Raw genomic sequence first — 21,726 nt, forward strand, 5'->3', positions numbered from 1 at the left:
GACTAGACCAAACCTTCACCAAAAGGCCAACCAGCCATAGATATCTTTATCAAACAGTCATGTGCGTTTCTGCTTGTCCTTTTCCTTCTTGCACGCATTTTAATCCTGGGAATGACCCATTTTACCGTTGATGATACAGATGATCCGATTAGCATCAGTAAATCTGACCGAATCACTCATTTGTTTGAAGTGAATTAGTTGTGGAAAGCATGCAAGGGAGACAGGATTGTGCATTTTGCCTTCTTCAGAGGGCTGTTTATTAGACTGTATTGGGTGGAGGTTTCAGTAATGTGTACTATTTTAATGCATAATGGCTGTGATAATGTCAAAGCTTTCCTCATGTGTTCCTTAGTAAAATATAATTATATAAAATATATATAAAATATACATTTTATATTGTATCTTCTTAATTCACAAAACTGACCTTGATTTAGTCTCTTAGTTCTTCAAATATGTCCTTGTATTCAATCATATTATTGGAGCACAGAATGTTTTATCTGACTATTGTTGACCTTCTGTTGAGTCTTCTGAGATGCTGGCCATGAAGAAATCATGAGTTTTGTTAACATGGTATAAATTAGTGACATTTGACATTTAGGTATCAGGATCTTTCTTTTGTTCATTTCTGTATTGAATGGCATGGGTGGATGCTGTGCAGATCGTACTTCAGAGCGATGTTTAGAAGTGAAGTTACTGAATGTTTCTCTGGTGCTTGATAAATTGAGAATCGTAAATAATTAGTACACTGTAAAAATATTTCATGGTTCCTAATTTTTTTTAATTTTCGGTTTTCTAATTTTCGTTTGGCCAAATTGAATTTCAGTTAATTAAATTGCATCAATTCACAGAAATTAAATTTGGTCAACTGAAAAATTTAGGTTTGATCAGTCACTAGAAAATTTTAAATTGGAGACCTTTTTATTTTTTACATTTAACATAAAAAAATAAAAATAAAAATTTATTAACCTTGACTCTGAAGTGAACTGTTTTAGTATGAAGCTAAATAGATCTAGGAAAGTAATGTGAAAGAAAAAAGGGACATGGGAATAAAATATGACTTGATTCAAACAATACATTCCCATGAGTATTACAGCTCGAGAAGCGTGTGGAAAGCACATGCACCAAACCACATTGTCATATAATTTACCACAGACTCTGTTTATATGCTATGAACAATGATGGATTTAACTCTTTGTAAAATAAACAAAGGACTCACTGAGGACAAGCAAAGACCATTAAAGAGACAGCTTCACAATTAGCTTTTGCAAAGTGTGTAAACGCCTGAATGACTAAAGTCAGTGACGAAAGCAAAATGTCTGTTGTCAAGTAGCATAACATTGACTGATAATTTATGATTCAGTCATTAAGTTGCTTACAGTCATTTCTTTGTGGGTTTCTTCCAGATGTAGCACGAGTTACTGAATTGTCATCATAGCTACAGTAAGAAGTATGGAGCTGAGTACAGTCCATTCCTAATCTGCCTGTGTGTAGGAGCTGTATAAATAGCAAAATCTGATCCTCTTTAACAGAGCACTCATGAAGCAGATATTATACTCTACCATGCCTCATATTTAAAGGGGTCTTTTCTTGCTCTCTTAAAGAAACTTTCACGTATCAAAATTCTGTCAGCAGTCCAAAATACCATTTATTGCAGAAACAGCTTGTCACGAAATCTTAACCCTATAACCATGAGCTCACAAGAGTACCATAAAACTATATATCTAAAGTTATGTAATTTTACATATTTGATGTCTAAGGGTCAGATTGAAGGTGAAAAATGGTCATATAGAACTAAATTGCAGCTGTATTCAGTGTAAGAAACATTGACTATCATAAGGTACTTGGTTTTACTAAATTGTACACAAATGTAGGGTACGGCTCCTTTAAAGTGCTTCATCGTCATTTTTCTTACTTGACATTTTTTTTAGTCATCTAAGAGTCATAGAGTCATCTGCTGCTCCACATGCATTCAGTAAAATGATTTAAATAGTTTTTGATTTTCTTGCATATGTAGCCAAATGTCAATGTTATTCAGTTGTTTAGTGTAATGTTTCTAGATGTTTTATGAATCATATTTGACTGCACTGTTAGTAGGTCATGCTCATATGCTTAAGAATGTTGTCTAATTCATCTTAGTTCACTAAAAGCTAGAAATTGTTTCTTGTTTTCCTAAAATCATGCGCATTTTCAGCCAATGACATATCTAACTCGGAGAGGAAAATGCAACTCTTTAACCATCAAGCTGTGGCAAACACTTATTTCTCATGACCTTTTCTTGAATGCATTATTCATGCTTTCAAGTAGGAAATAATAAATTAAGACTCATAGAGATGGCTAAAGTCATAGTTCACATTAAATGTATGCAAAATAGCAGCCTGGACATTGTGTCAAATATTTACTTTTGAGTTCCTCGGAAGGAAGAAAAAAAAGCATGTTGAAAGAGATTTGTTTTTTTAGGGTGGGGGGGCAACTATTCCTTTAACATTACCATTAATGTAATAGATTCACAAGCAGTTCCCTCTTAACAGTATCTTTGCTGATGGGATGATCACAAGGGCTTTGCAATGTCATCTGTGATGTCTGCCAGGCTGCCATTTAGACACCAGCTTTGGGATCAATGGCTAGAGAAGAGGCCACAGTCACATGTTCAATTCGCCTCTAGGATTTCAGCCTGTCCTCCACTTCTGTGCTGCTGAAGCATCACTATTCCAATGCTTGGGGTTAGGCATTTTTGGGGGAGAAATGTGCTATTTTTTTGTTATTATTTTTAAGCTATCAAAAAAAAAAAAAGATTATTTTTTCAGATTTAGAACAGGTGATAAAATGTATACACCAGACTAGCATATTAACTTGATGGTGGGCTCTTTTAACAAGTAAAGACAATTAGTCATCAGTTTAGCAGTCTCCCGGAACACATTAGCAATGTCCTGACATCTTGAAGGTTTACAAGGGCAAAGACTAATCATGATTAATGTTTCTATAATCTACCCTTTGGGTAGGTTCTAACAGTTATGCCATAATTTATTTTATTTTTATTTTTGTGAGATTTGCTGTGATGGGTATGTTTAGGGTTTACAGTTTGTACATTACTAAAAATCATTATTGAAAGTCCCCATAAAACATGGAAACCAAGTGGGTGTGGGTGGTCCTGGTAAATCCTATGTTATGTGGACAAAGAGGGCACAAAGATGACAATAGCTGCAATCCTTAACCTTGTTAAGGTTAGGGGCTTCTATGCCATTCTTATTCACATATCCTTTTCCTCTGATATTAGGGATAAATAATATTAGGTATAGAAATAGAAATGGTTAGGACTATGTTTTTGGACAGGAATATTGTTCCAGTATCAACAATAGATATTGATCCAGGAACATTACTTGGCAAAATCAGAGCAACCATAGGTTTAGGGTAGGTGGATAGAATATTATAGGATGGTCTGAAAATAATTTTCACCCACAGACAAAAACTTGATGGTCCCCTTGGCTTTGAGACATTTTTTTTTAGCTTCAAAACTATTTCACCAATGCAACTTTTCATTGTTCATTTTGTAGGCTGCCTTCAATATTCTAAGATTAGAGTAAATACTGAATAGTTGTGATCCCTGACAAGTGAGCATGTTAGAATTTAGCAGTGGGAATGGGCATGACACCTCTGCCCATAAGACATAGAGGGCTCTATTTTAACGATCTGAAACGCAAGTGTCAAAGCGCGAAGCGCAAGTAATTTTGTGGGCGGGTCTCGGCGCTGTTGCTATTTTCCCGGCGGGATAAATAGCTCTTGCGCCCGGCGCAAATCTAAAATGGGTTGGTCTGAAGTAGCTTCATTATTCATAGGTGTGGTTTGGGCGTAACGTGAATAAACCAATCAGAGCGTCATCCAACCTTCCCTTTAAAAGCAGGTGCGCAAGTTCCATTATGGGATTGCTATTATTATGGCGTATTTACCAGGCGCACGCCAGGAGCGGTTCACCCCTAACGAAACAAAAATATATTGCAGTATATTGGAAAATATCATGTAATACATTAGGCAATATATTCACATATTTTGGATTTAATATTTATATTCTCCAATATATTACAATATATGAAAGCGGCAATCATTTATATTTTGCAATATATTACAGGAATATATAATATATTGTAGGCTATACCATCAATATATTATTCCATGTATTTACAATATATTATAATATATTTCAAAATAATATATTGGTAAATATATTTTCCTTTCTTAAGGGACAGCCGAGGAGACTGATGTTCTTGTTGTATGGGAATGGGAGAACCCCACCCAAAATAGCGTGGTTTAAACAGTTTTTTCAGTTTTTCTGTCTTTTTTTTTTTTTTCCTGGTTCTTGACGGACAAACCAATTTGTCAGATGTCCTTATATACATATATGTCTTGCCACTATTGGGCAAACAGGTCTGATCCTTAATTACTACAATTAGCCTGAATAATTTGTAAGCTAGTTTTATGCCTATTTTTTCACATCTTCGTGGCACACCACAATGATTTCAGTCATCTTATGTGTTAATATTTTTTTAATGTAACAATTTATGATTTGCAAAAATAACTGTTGCATCTGTGTAGATTACATGAGCAAAGTGTATGGGCGTAGTGCACGCTATACATTATGGTCAATCATGCGCCCTTAAAATAGCATAATGAACAACGCGCAACGCGCCACTGACTTTAGACTAGGTTTTTTTTCTGGTCAGTGGCGCAATTGTTTAATGGAACAGCAAAATAGCACCAGGGATTGTTTGCGCCGGAACACACCTCCTTTTTTGCACTGAACCGCCCAGGGAGCGCAAGTTCATTCACTAGTTTAGCGACATGCTTCTGTGGAGGGAAAAGCGCGCCTTGCGCGGGTGCAAAATAGGAATGACACATGCGTCGGTGTACAAAGTCAATTGCGCTGGGTGCAAGATAGGGCCCAGAGTATGGATGTGAAATGGTGTTAAATAATTCTCTAACATCATGTACAGTAGGACAGTAAGTTTAAATTTCATAACTTTTTTTAACCTTGTTTTTCTTGGCATGTTCACAGAGAAGTGTTAGAGGAAATGATGTTTGCTATTTACCTATGCAGTTCTAACACAAAATCAATTATCTATAATGATACATCAGTTGTTATTTACATTTGCTACAGTGAGACTTATGTAATGACAGATGCACAAATAAAGTATTAATGCCTCTTAAATAGGTCTTGTTTTGTGACTCGCCGGTGTTAATGCTGTTCTTTTTCTGTAAGACAGGTATTATTGCAGCTGTCTGTTCACAAAACACAATCATTTGGTTTGTTTTCTAGCTGCAGAACAAGCAACAGAAAAAGTCTAATAGGGAGTGGACAGTCATCCGCCCTTCCTCGACCTCACTCACCTCTGTCATCACACACAGGTAACCAAACTCAGTGTGTTTGTCTGTTTGCGTGTGCACATAAGGATGGCTTTGATTTCTATTTTCTATTTTCACAGTCTGAAACATATTTAATATAATGTATACAGTTTTATATTAAACTTCAACTTTTTGATTGTCTCCTTTCTTGAAAATGTATTACTTTTCACACTTGATTACGGCAAGGTGCAATACATAGCTTTGTTACAGAGAGCAATCTGTCGTAAAACGGCCAGGCATGCATGATGGTGTGTTTGAGCAGCGATCTTGTGTCTAATTCTTGAGCTGTACACTTTCTTACCCATTCTGCTGACCGCGTGAACACTTGCCCCTGTGCTCTACTGGAAACCTTTAAAGAACATTCAGCATTACTGTTGATTTAATTACAGTGTATTAATCTGATTAAACGTCACTTTAGTTTTATAGTCATGAAATCTAGAGGCAGTCAGCTGGCTCATGACAGCATGTGCTCTCAGATGCCATTAGAATAGCATTTATGGACTTGAGTAATGAATTATGTGAGGATAAAGTTTGATACATTTATACATTTATTTACACTACTGTTCAAAATGTTAAGTTTTAAAAATAAGTTTCTTTAACAAGGCTGCATTTAATTGATCAAAATAAAATAACTGTTTTCTCTTTATATTTAAAATATAATTTATTCCTGTGTTGTTGTTGTTTTTTTGTTTTGTTTTGTTTTTACGCATCTCATTAATATTTAGTGTCACATGATCCTCCAAAAATCATTCTGTGTTGATGTGGTGCTCAATAAACATTTTTGTTAGAAACAGTGAAACTTTTTTTTTTGCCTGGCTATCAACAGACCAAACTCAATTTAAAGGGGTGATGAAGTGAGAAATCAACTTTCCCTTGAGCTTTTGATATATAAAAGGTCATGATAATATAAGATTATCCTATAATTTTCAGAGCTGAAAACTTCCTTTTTTTTAAAGAAAAGCTTTTGTAGACACCAGCCCCAGAAAACGATCGTGAGCTTCATTCTTACGTCATTGCGCTACGAAACGTGTAATTCAGTAACTTCACCCACCAACTCATGGAGCTGATTGGTCGATCACAAGCCAGCAGCAATAACAATGTGGAAGAAGATAGCAAGATATTGTGGAAGAACTAAGCTTCCTTTGGATCATAATATTAGTAATGTGTTATACTTCATTTCACTGCGGAATCGTTTGTAAACAAGTCTCAAGTGCTGGATTTGCAGACACAATGTTGTGCCTTCTATATTGGCTTCGACAGGAATGGTGCAACAAACTTATGTGAATAAAACGTCTTTTTTATATGTAATAGTACTACCAAAACGTACTCCTGTCGGCGTGTGTGAGTGTGCGGTTCACGCTTATATCGACCAAACGTGCGGGTGCGGGCCATGTACTACAATCGCAGGTGGATGAGAAATAAATCATTGTGTTTCTTTGATAAAGTCAAGTTGCAGTTGCCGCGTTCATAATAATTTCTCCCTCATGTGAACTGAACTGACATGGGCTAGATATGACAGCGGAGCTGAAGCTCATTAAATATGCAAATCTTATCCAATCCTAGCCGTTTACTTCCAAGTCTCACGTGCGGCACGCCCATCAAACCCAGTGTTCAGAAGACAACCTCTAAACCAGTGTAGAAAATAGCCTATTACTTACTAGTTATGATGTTTATGAATGTAAAAACCACACAAACGTCATTTAGTTGACCTCAGACAACAGTATAAAAAAAAGAACAAAAGACAGCTCGACACCTTTAAAGGGTTAGTTCACCCAAAAAGTATTTAATTAATTACTCACCCTCATGTCGTTGGATACCTGAAACACCTTTGTTCATCTTCAGAACACAAATGAAGATATTTTTGTTGAAAGCTGATGGCTGAGAAAGGCTTCAGAAAGGCCTCCATTGGCATTCAGTATATTTCCACTGACCCACTCACAAGACCCATAAAAGGCACTAAAGACGTCATTACAAAGTCCATCTCACTACAGTGGCTGTACAATAATTGTACGAAGCGATAAGAATATTTTTTGTGCGCAAAAAATTAATAAAAATAATGACTTTATCCGGCAAGATATTGTCTTCCGTGTAGGTCTCTGATGTGAACTTACCTGGCACTCACGCGATAGCGGCGCTCCTCCTCTTCCGGGTCATGTATTGAAAGGTGGAGCTGTGTCATATTCTCGCGTATGCGTCGAGTTCACGCCAATATCTTAGTGGATAAAGTCGTTATTTTGATTTTTGTGCGCACAATAACTATTTTCGTCACATTGGAAAATTATTGTACAGCCACTGTAGTGAGATGGACTTTGTAATGACGTCTTTAGTGCCTTTTATGGGTCTTGTGAGTGGAAATGTACTGAATGCCAATGGAGGCCTTTCTGAAGCCTTTCTCAGCCATCAGCTTTCAACAAAACTATCTTCATTTGTGTTCCGAAGATGAACGAAGGTGTTACGGGTGTCCAACGACATGAGGGTGAGTAATTAATGAAATAATTTTCATTTTTGGGTGAACTAACCCTTTAAGATTGAACATTGGTCTGGTGAGTCTGCTCTGTATTTTCTCCTGCACAAGAGGCATGATAAACGAGCATTATTCAAAGTACTCATGTTCAAATGAATGTACGCAATTGGATAGTCCTTCACCCAATCAGACCACAGGAGGCGTGATCAATGGGCAACGACCCATCACTTCTCTATACTTCTCTATTCTATAAACTTGTTAATAGCTTGCCAGGTGGATAAGCCAGTCTGTGATTGGTTCCCGCAAAAGTGTAACACCAGCAGGATAAATTAATGTAGAGGTTTAAAGATTGAGCTGCAGGGTGAAATCATATAGCCGGTAGTTTAGGTTGGGTTTAAACTAACTTTTTGCCACAATTATTTTATGAATAGAAAGTAGAAATACATTTAGAAAATATTTTTGCTGTCAATATTGATTCATTTAATGCACCCTTGATGAATAAAATAATTCATTTATTTATTTATTTTAAAAATAAAATCTGACCCCCAAACTTTTGAACAGCCTCTCTATCTATCGATCAATCTATCAATCTATCCTTATCATTGAAAACCTCAGTTGATAACGTACTAATTCCACATCATTTTTAATTCTTATTTCCATTATTTTCCATATTTCCATATTCCATATTTTTCTCTGTTTATCAGCTGTGTGGAATATCAGTAATTGAGTCCACTAATGAGCAGCCACCATCAGCAAAGCTCAGGGCCTCTCTTTATCAACACCGATGGGGCCATAGACATGTCTGTTAATTAACTATTAACTCTTTCCCCTATTCAATCAGGTTAATTATGTGTAATTATTGCAGGGCAAAAGGCTGTTTTTCTGTTGGTGGAAGTGGGACACTGTCTCTAATGGCCATGCTTTGGGATGTCCCAGACCCTCAAATGTGGCCATACTGCCAAAAGCAATCCCCAGAAACAGTGGGGTTCAGCTAATAAGAGCGAGCATATGGTGACAATGGTGTGGGGCATTTCTGGCCTGTCTCTGGGTTTAACTCACCCTTATGTTGTTTGTTATTAAGGTTTGTCAAAAAGGCATAATACAAAGTACTGTTAAAACCACCTAGATGATTTGTTTAATATTAACCAAGGCATTTAAAGTGATACAATAGTTTTGTGGGACAAAGCTAATTTTTATTTACTGAATAATCATTAAGAAGAAAGATGATAGAGCTAGATCAGCCATACATTTGAAACTGCAGAAGATGTTGATGTTAATAATATTGTTAGAATAATTAATTGATGACACAGTAAAAAGTGTGATTTATTTTTATTTTTTAGGCACCAGTCCACAAGACAGCCCTAGAAACTTCTCCCCTAGTGCTTCAGCTCATTTCTCCTTCACACGCAGGTAATGACATGGACACAAGTGATTATCTATATGGCTCATCTCAGTTTTCTATATTTCCAATCTACCAAACTACTTTGAGAATAAGCAACAAAAAAACAAAAAAAAAACAAAGGGGCCCATATCTAAGGATGAGAGTATTATAGAGATTTGGACTGGGCTCTTTTGACTCCGGAGGGCAAGCAAACACCTGGGATAGAGTGGTGGTGGGATTACCATAAAATAAAAATTGTAAGATGAATGTACTATATTAAACCAGTTCTCAAAATGGATAATCTGAGAGATAAATTGCTGTATTATTAGAATAGGTGGTCCAGATCTGTCAGGAATATCAGGATATCATTACAGTGTTCAAGTAAACGATGTTTGATGCAAGGAGCATGCGGCTGATGAAAGCTTTTGGTTTCTGCTTTTGAAAACCTCAGGCACTGACAGGCTTTATACAGTTTTAGACGGAAATGAATTTCAAACCGTGGTTCAGAAGTTGAGATTTAAACCTGTCAAGGCAAACTCAGTTCGATCAGACAGGATGGGGTGAAAAATGGGTCTTTTGTTTCAAAAATCTTATACTTTTTTTTTCTTTTTTTCTTTTTTTTACTATTTATAATCCTCTAGTCATGGACTAAGAGCAGACAGGTAATTTAAATGAAGCCTACTGAGCAAATCTCATAACATGTTCAGGTCAGATTGAAGCTTTTTTCAGACAATGAAGCTTTTTTTAGGACCATAACACATTTTTTTTATTTATTTTTTATGTGACATTGGACATCCATATATAATTATTACATGTACTTTCTTCTAATTTTGCGGTGAAATGTGACCTGGATATGAGATTCATGAGATTGACTCTATTTTACTTGTTGTATATATGTCCCAGAAATCAACCATTATGTATCATAAACTTCCCCATGTTCATTGAACTGTTCACTGTGGATACTGACATCAAGTGCCTGCACAACCATTTTGGGGATTTTTCTGTATTTAATCGGCCCATATATCTCTCCTCCCAGTGTTTGTGGCATTTGTCTTCCTGTGGTTATCATCAGACCATTCAATCAGCCAGGCCCTTAGGAAATTGCACACAGAGCACTGCTTGAAATGATAGCAGCCCTAGCTCATGGATTACACTGCCACTGTCTTTCATCTGATCTACTTTGAAAATAAATGACTCACTCAGCATTTTCCTTTTATCTAGTGTAACACTCACCTCTCATGTCTTGGAGCCAATGCAATCTAGCATATGCCATTTACTAATGATGATTCTATGCAATACTTGTAAGTATTTGAGGGTATTTGTATTGTATGTGTGTTTGTAGAACTGACGGGCGACGCTGGTCCTTGGCATCCCTTCCCTCTTCTGGCTATGGAACAAACACACCCAGCTCCACCGTCTCTGTAAGTACTGGATGTTTTTTCAGACAGTAGAAGTATGTGTGCATTCACTGGCAGTGATTTGAAGCAACAAAGTGACTCTAAGTCATTAATTTTCAGTGGATTTTGAAGAGATTCAAGTAGCAATGGCCACAATTGGTATATATTTTTTAAACTTCCACCATGTGAAGCAGTTAGATACTTCAGTAAAAGAAGAAGACATACCTGCAAACGACAGCAAAGAGATTTGGTGGCATCAATCAAATAAATCGTTGTCAGTATTAATGCGAAATTAAAGTGAACCTAAATTAGCTTTGAACTTTATAGACAAAGGTTGGGTTTCCAAACTTAGTGAGGTAACATTGACTGAAATGGATCCTCAGAATAGTAGTTAGAGGCAGAAATTGTTTATGGCACATGACTTGTGATATATGTTAGCATGTTGCTAAGCTAACTCGATTAGAGTAATATGTTCATTTTTATCCAGTGATTTTACCATTAAATAAAAACATTAAGTTTGTGAGAGAACCTGGTTCAAAACTAGAAAGAAAAACACTTTTTTATTAAAGTTTATAGGTTATTTAAATATAGTAAAGCTTGGTTTGTCTTATTTTAAATCAGTTCAAGTCATTTTGAGGAGATATATGGATAGATATATAATCTACAATCTAAGCATTCTGGAATTGCCTTTTCTGTAAATGTGATGAACTATAAAGAAATATAAGCAGCTCACTAGGTTTTGGAGCAGAGCTAATATCACACAATCACTACAATTGTATATGCAGCTTGTTGTATCCATTGAATGCCATCAACATTACTTCTATGTATGTTCTCGATATTGCAAGCTTCAGTGCTGTATGTGCTTTGAAGCGTTTGGTTTGTGTCTGTGTCCTTGCACTTACATGCACAACTGAACTGATACTTCGCTTAGGCTTCCTGCCACAGGCAACAGATGCTGCCATGACTGTCTCCCAGTCTGATTCATGTGCCTCTGAGCAAAGCCAGATTTGTTTGCTGGTAAATATGTCCCTGAATCTCCGCCAGACTGCCCATCCACTCACTCACTCTCTGGTTGTTGTTGTTTAGTGACACAGTTGCTGCAGCTGCCCATCCTTACAGGAAATGGCAAGCGGTTTGATTCTGGCACACCGGCCAAGAAATGTTCAGTGAACAGAAAATTCGCCTTTTACATTTACATATATATATATATATATATCCTGACAAACAGTATTCCCAAAAATATTAAGCAGCACAGCCTTTTTCAGTTTAATGTTTCTTGCACCAAATCAGCATATTAGAATGACTTCTGAAGGATCACGTGACACTCAATCCTAATGATCTAAGGGATGCCGAAAATTCCACTTTGCCATCAACATATTAAATTAAACTTTTAAAATATAATGAAAATGAAAACAGTTATTTTAAATTGTAATAACATTTCTCAGTATTAATCAAATAAATTTAGCCTTGGTGAGCATAAGAGACTTCCTTTAAAAAACGGTATTAAACGGAACTGTATATATTTGTTGAGCAAGATTTTTGGACCCGTGGGATTTCAGTCTTGATGAGGCTACTTGGTAGACTGGGTAAACCCAGCTGAATCTACCGGCGATTTGATTTCGCTCTGGAACTCCGTCTGGAGTTGTACATTAATATCTATTGCTTCTGTTTTACTTTTGCGGAAACCAATCACAGGCTTATCCACCTGGTGTGCTATTGGTGGCTTTAACACAATGACGGATAGTGAACGATGGGATGGTGCCCACTGATCACGCCTCTTGTGGTCTGATTGGTTGAAGGACTATCCAATTTCGTACAGAGTCATTTGAATAATGCTTGTTTATCACGCCTCTTGTGCAGTAAAAAAAAAATACATAGCAGACTTCCCAGACCAATGTTCAATCTTAAAGGTCCCGTTCTTCGCGTGTTTTCGAAGCTTTGATTATGTTTACAGTGTGCAATATAACATGAGTTCATGTTTCGCGTTTAAAAAAAACTGTATTTTTCACACAATCTACTTATCTGTACAGCGCTGTTTCCTCTGTCCTAAAAACGGCCTGATGATTTCCTTGTTCTATGAAGTCCCTCCTTCAGAAACACGTAACGAGTTCTGATTGGGCCAGCGCTTCCCGTGTTGTGATTGGACAGCAGCTTAGCGCACTTTCCCTGGAAAGGTCCCGCCTCTTACCATTATGCAAGCGCTGAATGCGCGCTCTTCTCCACATGGGAGAGCAACAAGACCACGCCCCCTATTTTGCGTGTTCTTGCGTGTTCTTGTGGGTTCTTGTGTTGACTGGAGGGTTAGTCAACAAACGGTTCTAGTGATGTCATTACATCCCTGCACTTCCTGCTGTAGTCCAAACCGGCCGTTCGCTGTAGGCTTTGAAGGGAACTCCTGTTAAATAAAATATCTCGCTTGGCATTGAACTTTGAGCTGTATAATTTTACAGGTATTATTTATGCTCTAACAGCAACATTACACACTAACTAAAGTTTGAAAGATGGAATCGCGAAGAACGGGACCTTTAATTAATCTAAACTCAAACACTCTGATTAATATGGGAAAAAATTGGGTTTGTTATTTGGTTAGGACACAATATAATTGTCACCCATAGAACTAGGCTGAAAGGAAGATATTTAATTTGTATTAATTATTATTTTAATTTTATTTTTGGACATTGTTTGATTTATTGCACTTATATCAACAAGTTATCACCCCATTAGATATTCAAAATCTAAATGAACTTTCCTTCATTCTACCCAGTAGTGCCATCCCCACTCGATTTTTTTGGGAGTGGCACGGCCGTGTTTTGCCTAAAGTGGCAGTTGAACTGCCCCTGATTGTCAGTTTAATAAAAGAATATTTGTTTCATAGTTGTCAATTCTGGATTCAATTTAAGATTCTCATGTTTTAGGATTTTCACAAATGTGGATATGAGTTTGATTAAATGTTGACATTGTTTTAGGAGTTAAAGGTTTGGTTCACTTTATAAAGAAAATTATCCCAATATTTACTCACCTTCAAACCAACCTGTATATGACATTCTTCTTTCTGATGAACACAGTCAGAGTCATATTAATAAATATCCTGACACTAATAGGGCACCATTAGTTTAAGGCTCAAAAAAAGTGCTTCCATCTTTAACGTACTCCACACGGCCCCAGGGGGTTAATAAAGGTAATCTGAAGCAAATTCATGGGTTTTCATGAGAAAAATATCTGTATATAAAACTTTGTCAAATAAAATATCTAGCTTCCATCAGACCTCCTTCTGTATTCAACTTACACAGAAAGTATAACGCCTCTCGCAGTTCAAAGCGCTTGCGCTACGTCTGACCTCGCACCAATTACGTTTTTTTTCCGCCTTTGGGTTGGCTTGCTCAGTTGGGGACACTAAACTTTCGATCTAAGTTATTCAACTAAATATCCAATTTATTTTAATAGGTCATAATTAATTGTATAAACTATAATACTGATCTGCCAACATTGTTGTATATGATAAATTAAAATAAGCTGATAACATCACCGTTTTCTCCAGAACAACTGTACAGCCAAATCAAATTTTGTTGCAATATATTCCTGTTTAACACTGTGAAGCTGCTTTGAAACAATCGTCATTGTAAAAGCGTGATATAAATAAAGTTGACTTGACTTTTTTTCCGAAGTTGAATACAGAAGGCTGTCTGGTGAAAGCTAGATATTTTACTTTACAAAGTTTTAAATATGGATCTGTTTCTTACAAAAACCCATCGATTTGCTTCTGAAGGCCTTTATTAACCCCCGGAGCCATGTGAAGTACGTTTATGAGAGATGGATGCACTTTTTTTGAGCTTCAAACTAATGGGTCCTGTTCACTGTCATTTATAAAGCTTGGAAGCGTCAGGATATTTATTAATATAACTCTGATTGTGCTCAGAAAGAAGAAAGTCATAAGCCTAGGATGGTTTGAGGGTGAGTAAATCATAGGATCATTTTTATTTTAAAGTGAACTAATCCTTTAATTAAGTAACTCACTTAAATACATCCTTGCTGGATTTACATCATCATGAAGAAACAGGAAAATAGTAAAAATCCATTGCTGTGTTTTAATTTTCATCCATCACCTGTATTATCCACCTAATGGTGTGTAATGTGACACATCAGTGAGCATCTTTTTATTTATTTTTTATTTTTTTCATTTCATTTCTCTTTTTTTCTTTTCTTTTTCAATGTATTTTCGTTTCATTTCCAGTCGTCCTGTTCATCACAGGAGAAGCTCCATCAGCTGCCTTTCCAGCCCACACCAGACGAGCTCCACTTCCTGTCCAAGCATTTCTACACAGAGAGTATTGCTGGAGACGACCGCAGAAGAGCCACACCTATGCGGCCACGCTCCCGCAGTCTCAGGTACAGGAAGCTTAGATGTTTTTTTTTTTACACTGATCTGAGGTCTTTATTAACATACCATCTGCCCTAAATAGTATACAAGAACTGCATCTGAAATCATTGAAAGTAGTGTGCCAAAGATGGTGCATGCTTTTTTTTAGCAAATATTACCTACATCCCTCTGGACTGCTGAAGAGAGTTCGTCACTGTTCGTCTTTGGCTTCTAGAGCTTATTTGTAAAAACAAAAATATTACTTGACAGAAACATGACATGAAGCAGTGCAGTTTTCGATCATCCTGTAGGGCTTTATGTTGGTGGGAAGTTGCACATTTATTACTGTTGTAGTATGTCAAAGTATCTATTTAATAGAGTATTGTAATCCTCTCATATATACTACTGCGCACTAAATGTGTGCAAACTGGGACGCCCATCTCTTTTTCACAATATTAATATTAAGGTTTGTATAAATAATTATGACACTATACTGAAAAAGTTGTTTCTCTTCAATTGCATTGATAGTCCTGGAAGATCCGCATCATGCTGTGACCATGAGATTATCATGATGAATCATGTATACAAAGAGAGATTTCCCAAGGTAAGTGTAATCTACTTTCTCCAATCCTCTTCAGTGTCATGTGATTGGATCTTTAAAGGGGAAATCATTGTTGGTTTGGATTCCCCACCCTTCAGGCCACAGCTCAGATGGAGGAGCGCATCAAGGAGATCATTCAAAGCAACTCCCCTGAGAACGTCTTGCCTCTGGCTGATGGCGTCCTCAGCTTCGCACACCACCAGATCATTGAGCTGGCCAGAGACTGCCTAGAAAAGTCCCGTCTCGGTCTCATTACCTCACGATACTTCTGTGAGCTCACAGATAAACTGGAAAGACTCTTTCAGGAGGTAAATTATGCCTTCAGAGACATTTTCTTCTCTAACTTTCTATATTTAAAATATTTTCCCCCTGTGTATTCTTCCGTTTAGAATGTGTTTTTGATCAATGCGTTCATTGATGCATGCATATTGATGGCCACTTGTGATGTGTTCTGTTATTGCAATGCAGTCGACTGAGCGATCAGAGAGTGCAGAGGTGACCTTCATCAAAGAGCTGGTAAAGAAGATTCTCATCGTCATTGCCAGGCCTGCACGACTCCTTGAATGTCTGGTAGGTTATCTACAAGAGTTCCTCAACAATGATATGGTCTGGCTCATTCAGCCTTGTGATTTCTGCTGTGATGTGCTTTAGAATGCTGTTGCTTCTGTTAATTTTCAGGTGTTTAGCAAATGAATATGACTAAATCCTTTACTTTATGTAAGAAATGAGAATGTATTAGTACAGTCTGGTCAAAGTCTTGTGTCAAAGATAGATCATTTCTATCTTGTAGGAGTTTGACCCTGAAGAGTTCTATCATCTCTTGGAGGCTGCAGAGGGTCATGCCAAAGAGGGCCAAGGCATCAAGACCGACATCCCACGATACATTATCAGCCAGCTTGGTCTGACAAGGGACCCACTTGAGGGTAAGAGGACCTCAATACATAGGTTTTCAGTAGTTTCGCCTTTAGATAGTGCATTAATGCCCATGAGACCATGTTCCTGCATCCTCAGGAAGCTTAGATGTTGACTTTTACACTGATCTGAAGTCTTTATTAACATACCATCTCCTCTAAAGTGTATTCTAGAACTGCATCTGAAATCATACTACATTGAAAGTAGTATGCTAAAGTTAGTACATGCTTTTTTAGTATTTATTTATTTTATTTATCCTTATATATCCTTCCGTCGACCTTGACAAATGGCCTGTGCGGCCTACATGAGGGAAAAACTCTATTTTGCATTAATTTCCAGGGATGCAAACTACTACTGACCTTTTTAAATTTCTCAGATTGTAATGCCATTTACATTCTTCAACAATCAATGCACAAAGAAACATTAACGGAGCAGTTTTCAGCATCAGAGTGAATGTTTGTGTATCTGTTTCCAAGCTTTCTTCAGTAATATCACAGTCATTTGAAAATGATTTAAAAAAAAAATCTAAATATTATGTTCACTAAAACATGGTAAAACTGGCAACGTTCATATTCAAGTAGCCTATATCCCGTGAAGGAACATGTCATATAATAAAATAAATATTGGCTATAATTTTCTAGTTAGTTCACATGCTTTATTTTACACACTAGCAGTAACAGTTTGAAATAATTAAGACTTTTTTAATGTTATTAAAAGAAGGCGGAATTTATTTGATTAAATTTTTTGTAAAAAACACAATAAATAAAAAAACTGCAGGAGCAATGTATTTTTTTAAACGTGATTTTTTTTTAACAATTGGAGCTCCAATCCATTAAATGACAGATGCCAAGCTCCTGAAAGGACAAATAACCACTAGAAAGGCACCATAAAACAGTCCACATTCTGCACTACATACTAAGTCTTAGACTATAGCATTGCTTTATATGGACTGATTTCATGGTAGGTATTGAACTTTAGTGATATTAAACTTCATTGTATGGAAAAAATTCAGCATTTTATTTGTTCAACATCAGGAGTCTATGTGCAGAAAATATTATTTGTTTCCTGTCTTTTGGGTTTTGTAACGTTAGCCGAAAGCCTTGTACGAACACAACATTCTGTCACAAAGCTCTGAATTTGTACTCAAGACTATCATTATCGGTAATGAGAACAGAATATGCCCGTAGACCTTGATGCCTCTTTTTTGCCATCTCTGCCAAAGCAGTTTTGGTTACAAAGCCCTCCAAGGCTTTCTAATCCTCGGAGAACATCCAAATAATTTGTTGCGGTGTTTGGAAATAGAGATAGGCAGCTGTTTTGAGGGCTTTCTGATGGGCTTAGTTCTCTTTAGAGACAGCTGAACGACCCTCCAGTTCATTACCTCCTGCTGTTCATCAGTAACTTTTGGAGCCTCCTGAGAACTGCATCACTGGGATTTGTTTAGAAAGGCAGTTTTTCAGCGTAAATGTTTCATGATGTGTGTAGATTTTACTGTGGATTTCCACACCATTGAACTCGTTTAGAAACCTCAGCAGTCAGCTCAACCAAGTTACTCTTTTGGAAAAACTTACTTTTCTTTTTTTTCTTTTTTTTGTCATTCTGGGTCAGAAATGTTCCCTCTAAATTATGCACTAATGTTGTTCCTGCAATAATGGAAAAAAAGAAAGAAAAACCTTCTGGACTGAAGACATAAGAATATATACTGAAAAAGGGCTTTCTTGAATCAGAGCTCAACTGTAGTCGAAACATTTTGTTCAATGATTTTGAAAAGAAACAAAAAATTCCCCTAAAGCAACTTTTTATAATCTCTATACCACAATAACATTGCCTTTTAAATCTGCTGTTATCCAGATTTTTCCATCCTTTTTATACTATAGATGCAGTGAATTTTTAGTCTAGCATCTAATTAAATGTCATTGTCTTGCAGAAATTGCCCAGTTAACAAGCTACGACAGTGGCATTGCAGAAACCCCTGAGACGGATGAGTCTGTCAGTGTAAGTACTTTTAAATACATAACCCAAGACAGCGGTGAACTACTGTAAAAAATGCATAGAACATAAAACAGATAACCAACTATGGTATAAGAGAAAACAAAGAAGTTATTAAACAAGGATTGTTCATTTTTGGTTACCCTTTAAGGTGTTATTGTTACATTGTAATTATACATTTAAGTACTGAGTTATATTAATTAACTACATATACTTAATATAGGGTTTAGTTTTGGTTTGGTTTGCATGCAATTATACATCATTTATAATTATTACTATAGTAACTACATGTAATGTGTAACAAGAACAAAATAAAATGTAAAATAAAGTGTTTCCTCATTTTCTAGAATAAAATGTAATGTAAGGAAAATATACAAATTATTAATGTATGAGAATTTTAATTCAATTGCTATTAGAAGTCTAGATAACACATGTATATATAGTCCCACAGTTTGAGCGCAGCACTACGGTCCCGGCGCAAACCCTGTGAGCTCGACTTTGAGATGATCAAACTGATCAGTAATGGGGCTTATGGGTAAGTGACAGTGAATTATTAGGTCAAATATTTAACTTTGTATATTGCATATTGTTTCAAGTTGTTTGCAGTACATAGAGCACAGTAAGCAAATTCCTAATAATCATTACAAAGCATAGTCCTTTAAATTAGTTTTCTATGTTACAGTTCTTGTTACTATGTATTAAATCATTGTACATTTGTCTGTCAATTTAGTCCAATAAATGTTTTTTCTTTACAGTGCGGTGTATTTAGTGAGACACAAAGAGACAAAACAACGATTTGCCATGAAGAAGATCAACAAGCAGAACCTGATGCTGAGGAACCAGATCCAGCAGGCCTTTGTGGAGAGAGACATCCTGACTTTTGCTGAAAACCCTTTTGTGGTCAGCATGTACTGCTCCTTTGAGACACGCAGACATCTATGCATGGTTATGGAGTATGTTGAAGGTAAGCTCCAACACATGTACATCATTTGCAGTGCTGGAGAATGTTTACTTTTGAAGTCTTTATTCTGTTACTCTTAATAAAACCTAATAGGTTCATTTTATCATGCGTGTTAGAACCATTGTATGTGGGGGGCAAGTTTTTTTTAAGAACGATGATGTTGGACCCACTCCCTTTTACTGTCTCTAATTCAGCACATGTCTGTTCACTTACCCCTAGCCAATAAACACTTAATTATTAAAAATGCGTTGGATGCCTTTTTTTAAAACATTTTTTGAATATTTTCTTAATTAAAAATAAATAAAAAATAAAAGTGTTGTCTACCAAGTGCTTTCCCATGAACCAACAAATAAATTAGACTTTCAGAAAAGCGAAAATATATATATAATTATGCAACATGTGCTGTGTAAAATACCCTTAGCCCTCATGCTGATATATAAAATTAATTTTAATATTCACCGTTTGAAGCCAAATATCCAGAGTTGAATGCAGCATTAATTTGTGCATTTCCCATTCTGACAGGAGGGGATTGTGCTACGTTGCTTAAGAATATGGGTCCTCTCCCTGTGGACATGGCTAGAATGTACTTTGCCGAGACTGTGTTAGCCCTGGAATACCTACACAACTATGGAATCGTCCATCGAGATCTCAAACCAGACAAGTGAGCTGCTGAAAGATGAAACGTGTACCACTCACTGCTAAAATAAAAAAAACTTAAACCAGAATCTGGTAGCTGATTTAACATGCTTTCTAATGGTCAAATCTGTTTGCTAGTACAAGCAGCCAGTGGACCTGGTTTCAACCTGGAAAGCCATCTTTAAGCTAGACAGATCATTTAGACCTCTTTGAACTGGCAACAATCAGCTATCAAATTCTAGGCATCCAAAGCTGATATGATGAACAGTTTTTTTTCCCAGTAGGGTTTAGCTCTGATAATGCTAACACATGGCTCTTTTTTAATTGTCTGCCCTATGTTATTTCATTACCACAGTTTGTTGGTCACTTCAATGGGACACATCAAGCTGACAGACTTTGGTTTATCAAAAGTTGGTCTGATGAACATGACCACTAACCTCTATGAGGGTCACATTGAGAAGGATGCTAGAGAGTTCTCTGATAAACAGGTACAGATCCAGTTCTCTATGAAAGTCCTGAGAAAGTGATATTTGAAATTGCATAGTCATTGTCATAACCTCTATGATTTATATTTTCTCTAAAGATCTTGGACCAGTTGCATAAACACAGTCTTAAAGGGTTAGTTCACCCAAAAATGAAAATTATTTCATTAATTACTCACCCTCATGTCGTTGGACACCCGTAACGCCTTTGTTTATCTTAAGAACACAAATGAAGATATTTTTGTTGAAAGCTGATGGCTGAGAAAGGCTTCAAAAAGGCCTCCATTGGTATTCGGTACATTTCCACTGACCCATTCACAAGACCCATAAAAGGCACTAAAGACTTCGTTACAAAGTCCATCTCTCTACAGTGGCTGTACAATAATTGTACCAAGCGGCGAGAACATTTTTTGTGCGCAAAAAAAAATCAAAATAATGACTTTATCTGCCAAGATATTGTCTTCCGTGTAGGTCTCGGACGTGAACTCACGCGATAGCGGCGCTCCTCCTCTTCTGGGTCATGTATTCGCTATGATTCGAACGGCGGAGCTGCGTCATATTCTTGCGCATGCGTCGAGTTACCGTCAATAATTTGGTGGATTATATCGTTATTTTGATTTTTGTGCACACAATAACTCTTTTTGTCGCATTGTAAAATTATTGTACAGCCACTGTACATCAATGTAGCGATTCATGTTACAGATCACGTGTCAAACTGCTGAAATCACGTGACATTGGCGATCCGAACCGCTGAATCGATGCGCTGATTCATAATACTCTGAAGCTTTGCGAATCAGTGTTTTTTTTTTAAATCGGCTTTCACTATATGTCTTTATTTCGTTTTTTTTTTTTGCACACAAAAACTATTCTCGTCACTTCATAAAATTATTGTCGAACCACTGTTGTGAGATGGACTTTGTAACAACGTCTTTAGTGCCTTTTATGGGTCTTGCGAGAGGAAAGACATTGTTGCCAATGGAGGCCTTTCTGAGCCATGGGATTTCAACAAAAATATCTTCATTTGTGTTCCGAAGATGAACGGAGTTGTTACGGGTCTGAAATGGTATGAGGGTTATTGACAGAATTGTCATTTTTGGTGAACTAACCTTTTAAATTAGGTCGGTCTACATTTTTGTGTAAATGATTTAAAAG

At 36.6% G+C, this 21,726-nt stretch overlaps 1 protein-coding gene across 13 annotated transcripts in view; it reads left to right on the forward strand.

The window, feature by feature from the left end:
* mast4 (microtubule associated serine/threonine kinase family member 4) overlaps positions 1-21,726 on the forward strand; it is a 212,207-nt gene that overhangs the window by 161,331 nt on the left and 29,150 nt on the right. For 6 of the 13 annotated variants that reach the window (XM_067437898.1, XM_067437902.1, XM_067437899.1 and 3 more), the window contains 14 exons: positions 5,309-5,397; positions 9,199-9,268; positions 9,881-9,901; positions 10,582-10,660; positions 14,868-15,022; positions 15,522-15,597; positions 15,693-15,902; positions 16,063-16,164; positions 16,385-16,517; positions 18,434-18,501; positions 18,939-19,030; positions 19,251-19,459; positions 19,979-20,117; positions 20,448-20,580. In XM_067437898.1, the coding sequence (XP_067293999.1) occupies positions 5,309-5,397; positions 9,199-9,268; positions 9,881-9,901; positions 10,582-10,660; positions 14,868-15,022; positions 15,522-15,597; positions 15,693-15,902; positions 16,063-16,164; positions 16,385-16,517; positions 18,434-18,501; positions 18,939-19,030; positions 19,251-19,459; positions 19,979-20,117; positions 20,448-20,580 (1,576 nt within the window). The remainder of the gene's footprint in view (positions 1-5,308; positions 5,398-9,198; positions 9,269-9,880; positions 9,902-10,581; positions 10,661-14,867; positions 15,023-15,521; positions 15,598-15,692; positions 15,903-16,062; positions 16,165-16,384; positions 16,518-18,433; positions 18,502-18,938; positions 19,031-19,250; positions 19,460-19,978; positions 20,118-20,447; positions 20,581-21,726) is intronic. The other 7 variants (XM_067437901.1, XM_067437906.1, XM_067437903.1 and 4 more) reach the window with 3 other exon arrangements.

The sequence above is a fragment of the Pseudorasbora parva genome, chromosome 3 (genome assembly GCF_024679245.1).
Source record: "Pseudorasbora parva isolate DD20220531a chromosome 3, ASM2467924v1, whole genome shotgun sequence".
Classification (NCBI taxonomy): Eukaryota; Metazoa; Chordata; class Actinopteri; order Cypriniformes; family Gobionidae; genus Pseudorasbora; species Pseudorasbora parva.